Source organism: Apteryx mantelli, chromosome 5, assembly GCF_036417845.1.
Source record: "Apteryx mantelli isolate bAptMan1 chromosome 5, bAptMan1.hap1, whole genome shotgun sequence".
Taxonomy (NCBI): domain Eukaryota; kingdom Metazoa; phylum Chordata; class Aves; order Apterygiformes; family Apterygidae; genus Apteryx; species Apteryx mantelli.
The window spans coordinates 31,849,279-31,858,313 of record NC_089982.1 but is presented as its reverse complement, the minus strand read 5'-3'; the positions used below and the strand labels follow the sequence as shown (position 1 = coordinate 31,858,313).

The following is a 9,035-nucleotide window of genomic DNA, read 5'->3' as shown; positions in this document are numbered from 1 at the left end:
TCGCCGTGACTTCACTGTCCTTGGCTTGGGCGGCTGGCTGATTGGCTGGAAGGGATTCAACACATGCCGGGCAAAAGCTTTGTCTGAGTTGAAGTGAAGTTGCACAGATTTTAGACTGGAGTCAGCAATCAAGGGTGTTTAGTCTGCCGATGAGCAGGGAGAGGGGAAGAGGATCTCTGCAAAGACACACTGCAGATTCCGCTGGCACCCGGCAATAAATGGATACTAACTGCTGAAGAGGAAAACACTGATGTGACAAATTGCATCCTGGAAGAGGAGCAGGGAATCTAATGAGAAAGCTTGGATTGCATACAGATTGTACCTGGATGTCCTGGCACGGTGTGTATAAAAAAGTTTTCTGATCTAGTAAGATATTAATACTCGGTTGATTATAAAAGACATTTTCAAGTTTTTAAGGACCAAATGTGTGCTGGCTTTAAGGTGCCGAAGGAAGCTGAAATAATTGCTTTTTAACTTGCTTGGAGTAATGAATTGCGAAAACTTACAAATGCACCAAATCAGCAGTAAAATGCACTTTATATTCATTTTTGCACTGATGATAGTATCTTTCAATAAGGCTGTGCTGGGCAAGAATTTGAAATACAGGATTTATGAGGAGCAGAGAGTTGGATCGGTAATTGCAAGACTATCAGAGGATGTAGCTGATGTTTTATTAAAGATGCCTAACCCTTCCTCAGTTCGTTTTCGAGCCATGCAGAGGGGGAATTCGCCCTTGCTTGTAGTCCGTGAAGATAATGGAGAGATCAGCATAGGAGCTAAAATTGACCGGGAACAACTCTGCCAGAAAAACTTAAACTGCTCCATAGAGTTTGATGTGATCACTCTGCCCACTGAACATCTGCAGCTTTTCCATGTTGAAGTTGAAGTGCTGGATATTAATGACAACTCTCCCCAGTTTTCCAGAGCTCTTATCCCTATTGAAATATCAGAGAGTGCAGCTGTAGGAACCCGGATCCCTTTGGACAGTGCTTTTGATCCTGATGTAGGGGACAATTCCCTTCACACTTACTCCCTTTCTGCAAATGATTTTTTTAGTATTGAAGTGAAAATGAGGACTGACGGGGCGAAGTATGCAGAGCTCATTGTGGTTAGAGAACTGGACCGCGAGTTGAAGTCAAGTTACGAACTCCAACTCACTGCCTCAGATAAAGGGGTGCCTCAGAGGTCTGGCTCATCCATCCTGAAAATAAGCATTTCTGATTCCAATGACAACAGCCCTGTTTTTGAGCAGCAGTCATATATAATTCAACTCTTAGAAAATTCACCAGTTGGGACTTTGCTCATAGACCTCAATGCTACTGATCCAGATGAGGGCGCTAATGGTAAAGTTGTGTACTCTTTTAGTAGTCATGTGTCTTCCAAAATTATAGAGACTTTTAAAATAGACTCAGAAAAAGGACATCTGACCCTCCTGAAACAAGTGGACTATGAAACAACCAAATCCTATGAAATTGATGCTCAGGCTCAAGATTTGGGGCCAAATTCCATTCCAGCTCACTGCAAAATTATAATTAAAATTGTGGATGTGAATGACAACAGACCTGAAATTAACTTAAACTTGATGTCCCCAGAGAAAGAAGAGATCGCTTACATTTCTGAAGGGTCACCCCTGGACACTTTTGTTGCCCTAGTCAGAGTGCAGGACAAGGACTCTGGAGTGAATGGAGAGATAGTTTGCAAGCTCCATGGGCATGGCCACTTTAAACTTCAAAAGACTTATGAAAATAATTATTTAATCTTGACTAATGCCACTCTAGATAGAGAAAAGAGATCTGAATACAGCTTGACTGTAATAGCAGAGGACAAGGGAATGCCAAGTCTCTCCACAGTAAAACACTTTACTGTCCAAATCAGTGATGAAAATGACAACCCGCCCCGCTTCCAGACAAACAGATATGAAGTTGTTATCTTAGAAAATAACTCTCCGGGAGCATACATCACATCAGTCACAGCCATGGACCCAGATCTAGGGGACAATGGGCAGGTGACCTACACTATTTTGGAGAGCTATATTTTGGGAAGTTCTATAACCACCTACGTGACAATCGATCCCTCCAATGGGGCGATCTATGCCCTGAGAACCTTTGATCATGAAGAAGTAAATCAAATTGCCTTTATGGTTCAAGCCAGGGATGGAGGGAGTCAGCAACTTGTTAGTAATACCACGGTTGTACTAACCATCATTGACGAAAATGACAACGCTCCTGTCATTGTGGGCCCAGTGCTACGCAACAGCACAGCAGAAATCTCAATCCCGAAAGACGCTGGAATTGGTTTTCTTGTCACCAGAATAAGGGCTACGGATAGAGACTCTGGTATGAACTCTGAACTCAGCTGCTCCATAGCAGCCGACAATGAAAACAACATCTTTGTGATGGATCCCAAAACTTGTGACATCTCTATCAATGTTAGTGTAGAATCAGTTCCAGCAAAACAATGGGAGTTTTTTGTGATAGTCCAGGATAAAGGCAGTCCTCAACTTAGTACTAAAGCCCTTCTGAAATGTACAGTTTTTGAGTATGTTTATTCATTTTCAAGCACAGAAGCTACTTTGGTTAGCCAACCCTTCCTGGATGTCTCTATGATAACAATTATATCCTTAGGATCAATCTGCGCCGTGTTGTTGGTCATTATGGTTATCTTTGCTACAAGATGTAATCGAGAGAAAAAAGATACCAGGTCCTACAACTGTCGTGTGGCAGAATCAACCTACCAGCACCACCCCAAACGACCTTCAAGACAGATCCACAAAGGGGACATCACGTTGGTGCCCACCATTAATGGCACTTTACCCATCAGATCTCACCACAGAGCTTCTCCGTCATCCTCTCCAACCCTGGAAAGGGGACAAATGAGCAGCCGGCAGAGCCACCACAGCCACCAATCGCTCAACAGCCTGGTGACAATCTCCTCAAACCACGTGCCCGAGAATTTCTCGCTGGAACTTACCCATGCCACTCCTGCTGTGGAGGTAAGGTCCACATCACCCCTTGCACCTTGGGCCACTCGTATGCTCACTGTGGAGTGTGGGGTATTCTGCATGCAAGCTGTGAGGGCAGGAGGCAATGAGATCTCTGTCCAGTGAAATGCATCATGGATTTCCCTTTAGATGTCACAGCATTACAGTTTTACTCCAGTGTCAACTGAATCCATTGCCACAGGGAACAGGATTAAATCTATTATTGATAGCATTATTCCTTCATTCTCCCCTGTAAGGCTGAAAAAATGGAGTTTAAGATACGCAGTATTCTACTCTGGTTTACTAATCTTTCTCTTTCTTTCTTCCTTTCCTTCCCTTTCTCTCTGTGTAGCTCTGTTTAAGAAAGCATGCCAGAGTATCTATATGTAGAGAGAACAGAGGAAATTCTCTCATTAATGGGGATTAAGAAATCTAAAAAGTTAAACACTAACACGGTTTAACTATATGATCATAGTGTATCTGATATATGCACACAGTATCTTAAATTTTGAAACCATCCATTTAAATTTTTACTACATATTCTATTTAATAGCTTAAATGAGATGTGTCCCAGTGACTCTTTGCATGTAGTTTAATGAAATTTTGTTTCTAGGATCCTGAAATGGCAAAGGGTCACTTTTAATCTATTACAGCAAAACAGAACTCCACCCCTGTTCAATTACTTGTTTTACTTGTCAATGAATTAATTACTGTGAGTTCAGCAGCTAATGAAGAGCAGTGCATTTCCTCATTGCAAAATGTCTTCAGATGTTTTCTGTGGCAGACACTATACTGAAAAATAGTTTGCTGTACTGCATTATGTACAGGAATCCGATTTAATTGAATTTTAAAGGAAAAAAAAACCCTGAGAATTAAATTACTATAGTGGTTGTAAAACCACCAGGAAATTGAGCCTTTATTTCAAGGAATCAGTCTTTTCACCTTTTCTTTAGCAGGTTTCTCAGCTTCTCTCGATGCTTCACCAGGGCCAGTATCAACCAAGACCAAGTTTTCGAGGAAACAAATATTCTAGAAGCTACAGGTAAGGATTTGGACTATTCTGATAAATGTGTATGTATGTGTGTGTGTATATATATATATATATATCAGAAAATACAGGTATGTATTTCTTAATCAAGGTGGAATATAATGTACTTGAGATAATTTAATTCATCCCTCACCACAATTCTCTTTACAGGTATGCCCTACAAGACATGGATAAGTTCAGCTTGAAAGACAGCGGCCGAGGTGACAGTGAAGCTGGAGACAGTGATTATGATTTGGGTAGAGAGTCTCCAATCGACAGACTTCTTGGGGAAGGATTCAGTGACCTTTTCCTTACAGATGGGAGAATTCCTGCAGGTAAGAGCACAATGGAAGCTGCACAGTTTATTTACAGTGCTGCCTGGCTGTCACCTTGATAAAGCTACTACTGAGAAAGCAAAAATTCTTTAGCTTTCAAGTCTTGTGTTTCCTCCACTTCATGATATATACTGAGCTGAAACCTTCACATATCTAGTAAAATAAAGACTCGGAGACAATTGAAAATCTGCCTGGAGCAGTGCCTACCTATTTTCTGCAATTATTCACATCATCATGAGCTGGCTCCAAATCTCCCCAAAAAGCATCATCTGCTCTATGTCCTCAGATTTTTAATGACTGGGTGGATGTTTTTGCAAAGCCAGAGAGTTGTGGTTTGTTAAAAATACACTGAACTGTAATTTGGGAGATACATTTCCCATAATGGGTTTGATCCGTAGGACTTCCAGAGTTCAAAAATGGATTATGGAGGTGGTCTCAAAATATGGATGGGAGAAGAGAGAGATGCATCTTTTTTCCCACTGAAAGATGAATTTGAATGGCAATGGAAAGATCTTAATATGTGCTGGATTTTAAATCCTGCAACCCTAATTCCTAGAAGAAAAAGCTTAAGAAAAGCGGTTCAGCTGTAGAGGACAGAGAAGAGAAAAGCTTAGAAAAGGATGAGTGAAAGGAAGATAAATAAATACACACATGTACATATTCATGTGTATTAAGTACCATTTTTAAATTCAAGCCCAGTTATACGCTGAGTAAAAGAAGTGATGGGAAATCATGCTAGGTACAAATATGAGAATTTTCTAATGATTTTAATAATTATACCACCTCTGATTGTACCCTAGATTTTGAACCCATTTCAAATCAGGTTTAATTCTATCTATAACTGACAGGGCCAGATAATTTCCATCCAGTTTAAGGCTACAGCAAGACTGATTAATAATTATAAAGTCCTTTGCAGATACAGGGGCATATTGCTTTGTAGCATGGTATAGAATATGCTCCTTCCCGCAGTGCCATCCCATGCGCTGCCCAGAGCGGGCTGGAGCCTTGCAGCTCCTTCCCTCTGTTGCCACAGGAAATACCAGCGGAGGTGATTGTACTTGGCCTTGGTGGGAGAGGGTTACATGCAGAAATATGCTGTAATCCTCCATTTTCTTGTTACACCCGGCAGGGGTAAACCCCAAAAGTGAAATCTGTTCTTCTTACACACATTTACATTTAAACATTTAAAATTTCTTTGTATGTTTTCTCCAGGCCATCTTGTACCACCTATCCAGGCATTCAGATGTCTCCTCTGGCTAGTTTTGAGTACCCAATGTTTTTAAAACCAAAGGCCTTCAAAAGTTATTACTTTTTTCAAAATCTTTAACCGAAGTCTGAAGTTCTAATGTAATTTTTAGCCTTTTCTCCCCCCATTCCTTCTACTCATTGCTCTGCCATGTAGCGTGAGACACGTCTCATTCTCTCCTGTGGTTAGCAAAGCAGGGAGGGCTCTGCTCTAACTCTCCGTTGCCAGGGGAACTTAAGTGCAATGGTGTTTGCACTGGCACCCGTCCCCCGCAGCTGCCGGGGAATAGCTGTCCCCTTCCCGGTGGGCAGCGCTGGGGCTGCCAGGAAGAGGGAGTGGTTACCCTCTTGGTTAGCTGAAACGCCCATTAAGCTCTTACAAATAGCTCTCTAAATTTGAAACCAAAGGGTAGAATTTCCAAAAGTGCCCAGCCTTAGCCTAACTCTCATCTAATTCAAATGAAGGAAAACTCCTGCTGAGTGCAGGTGGAACTCAGTTTAGCTAGCAAGAGGTGCTTTTAATCTCACACAGATGTCCATTTACTGCTATGCACGGTATTAATCTATCCGATAAGTGCACTGAACCCATTCAGATAAGGCACAAACTGATCTGAACCCCCACTGCAATCTAAACAAGTAAAAAGAAAAAGAAAACTTTCATGGAAGTTTCCTGGTTTCCATTTTGAAATGTTTCTGCACTGTCAGTCTGCACGGAGGCAAAACACTGTGAGAAGGTCCTTTCGATTAGTCCTGTTAAGCTGGAACTAGAATGGAACAGAGCCAGTCCCTCAATACTTCCAAAAGGACATGGTCAGAAAGTTCAATAACTGTCCTTGAAAGACTTATTTCTATCGCTTTTAACCTTTACCATTAAGTTTTAAGTTCTGCAAAAAAAAATTGCTCTTGTGCGTTTGTATTTTTTATTACTGATTCGAGGACAGACAGTGCCACTATTCATGGTCTTTTGATCTTATGTTCAGGAGTGTCAGTATTATTTTATATCAAAACGAATCCTGATAACATCATTGGCAAAATTCACATTAATTTAAATGAGACAATCCTTAATACTAATGCAAAGCTAGACCATTGAAAGTCCTCCATTAATTTACAGGAGTCTTCTTAATTAGAAGACTAATCCTAGCCTCTTGGGATGAGTTGAGAGTTGGTCCAAGCACAGCAGATCAACTTCTTCTTTCTTCTGTCTTTTGTCTTTTCTAACTCTTCAGCATTTCCTGTAAAATAGCACGTGTGCTTTTCATACATGGGAACAAAGCACTTTAAAGCATTGCAGTCACTTATACTGAAACTTCAACCACTAATATTTTCTAGGCTGCTTTTTTGCTTGAAGCTCACTGATCAGCAGGTCATTTGCAATACCTGGTGCAATATCCAGCCTGCAGCCTAAACCTATGTTCTTGAAGAAATTCATACTCTCTCATGTAAGAAACAGAGAAAGTAAAAACCCAGAGGAATGTAAATGGCATTAGAAAACCAAACAGTATGATAGGCTGTGTAAAGTACAGAGATAAATAATGCTGACAGTATTGGAGTATCACTTTATCAATCATTGCTACAGTCTAAGCTGAAATATTCTGTTCAGTTCTGCTTACTCCAGTGCAAAAGCAATTTTTGATAAGCTGAGTGGATCCAGAGCCAGTTGAGAAAACTGGGAGAACTTAGAGGACATGGCTGCAAACATTTAGTTTTAAAAGTGACATTTCATAGATATACAAAATATAAAGAGATGAAAGCAAAAAACTCTATTCTGTGTGGCATAATCTAACCATTGATTGATAGGGCATCAGGAAAAAAGTTTCCTATGGTCAAAATATACATGACGCAAAGAGTTTGACATTTCCGAAAACCTTCTTTTTGGAGCTCAAGTCACTGATACTATTTTTCCCCCAGGATTTATATGTTTATCTTCTACCTTATTTAAAAGATCATATTGCTTTCTTATATTTTGTGTATTTAACATTCTTATTTTTTGACAACACTGGGAAACAAAAATACATTTAGATCCAGGCCATTTGCATTTGCCATCTTCATGCACAGAGAAAGTGAATCCAAACACCAGATTTGATCATCTCTGATCTTCGGAGAAGTTCAGTCTTAGTCAGCCTTGTGCTTTAATCCCTGTGAATATAAACAATATCTATAACAGAAGGGGAATGTTTACTCTGGTCTTTTCTCCATTGCAGCAATGCGGTTGTGCACAGAGGAATGCAGAGTCCTGGGGCACTCGGATCAGTGCTGGATGCCGCCGCTGCCCTCACCCTCTTCTGATTACAGACGTAACATGTTTATTCCTGGGGAGGAATTTCAGTCACCGCAGCAGCAGCAGCAGCTGCAGCAGCAGCAGCTGCAGCAGCAACAGCAACATCAGGGCCTTGAGGAGGATTCACAGCCTGCTGATGCCAGTGAAAAGAAAAAGAGTTTTTCAACGTTTGGTAAAGACCGTCAGAGTGAGGAGGAGTCAGGGGACACCTGTACCTCTTCTCTCCTCTCTGAAATGAGCAGCGTCTTCCAGCGCCTGTTGCCTCCCTCGCTAGATGCCTACACAGAGTGCAACGAAATGGATCGCTCAAACTCGTTGGAGCGCAGGAAGGGACATTTGCCAGCCAAGACTGTAAATTATCCACAGGGGGTGGCAGCCTGGGCAGCCAGTACACATTTCCAAAACCCTGCCAACAACAATGGGCCCACTCTGGGGACTCACTCGGGTGCACAACCTTCCTCTAAGTGGCTGCCAGCCATGGAGGAAATCCCAGAGAATTACGAAGAAGATGATTTTGACAATGTGCTCAACCACCTCAGTGATGGTAAACATGAACTCATGGATGCCAGTGAGCTGGTGGCAGAAATAAACAAGCTGCTGCAAGATGTCCGGCAGAACTAGGTGTTTCAAAAACCTATTTTCCATATTTATGGAAAACTGAAAGGGAAAAAAAAATAAAAACAAAAAACAGACTGAAGAGAACTGGCATTGCCAATTAGTTGCATTTATCATAAATGTGTCTGTGTATGTTGAATATTAAAATACTGTATTTTCATATGTACACAATGCAAGTGTGATTATCTTTATCTGTATTTTAAAAATACATTTGTACCTTATATTTATGTGTAATTTAACAAATAAATTTTATTTTTGTACACCCACAGCAGGCATGTTTTCCTAAATGTATATAGATGGTACCATCCTTGTCAAACATCCAACATTCTTGTCACACATGTAAAAAAAAAAACAAAAAAGAGGGTATTGCTTTCCAGTATTATTTCTTTTAAGTTTCAAATGTCACAAAAACAAATTCAAACCACTGAAACATTATTCAAACATTAATTTCAATAACTGATCCAACACCTTGTTGCAATGTTTCATTCTTATAATAAAGAGTCGTCAACTCCCTAAAAAGCCTAAAATGTCCTTTTTATTTTGATGTTGAGTCAT

General features: G+C 40.6%; 1 protein-coding gene across 2 annotated transcripts; it reads left to right on the top strand.

The window, feature by feature from the left end:
* Nucleotides 1–345: 345 nt before the first annotated feature.
* PCDH18 (protocadherin 18) lies at nucleotides 346–8,742 on the top strand. Of its 2 annotated transcripts, none has more exons than XM_013951793.2 (4): nucleotides 346–2,992; nucleotides 3,937–4,022; nucleotides 4,179–4,342; nucleotides 7,789–8,742. In XM_013951793.2, the coding sequence occupies exons 1-4, from the start codon at nucleotides 488–490 to the stop codon at nucleotides 8,484–8,486; spliced, it is 3,453 nt and encodes a 1,150-aa protein (XP_013807247.1). In that variant the 5' UTR covers nucleotides 346–487; the 3' UTR covers nucleotides 8,487–8,742. The 2 variants fall into 2 exon arrangements, with proteins under 2 accessions (XP_013807247.1, XP_013807246.1); XM_013951792.2 differs by having other exon boundaries at nucleotides 3,934–4,022.
* Nucleotides 8,743–9,035: the final 293 nt, after the last annotated feature.

Coding starts and splice junctions, on each gene's coding strand:
- PCDH18 (XM_013951792.2), top strand. CDS start 488: ATGAATTGCGAAAACTTACAAATGCACCAAATCAGCAGTAAAATGCAC. Junction 2,993..3,933: donor ATGCCACTCCTGCTGTGGAG/GTAAGGTCCACA, acceptor CCTTTTCTTTAG/CAGGTTTCTCAGCTTCTCTC. Junction 4,343..7,788: donor AGATGGGAGAATTCCTGCAG/GTAAGAGCACAA, acceptor TCTCCATTGCAG/CAATGCGGTTGTGCACAGAG.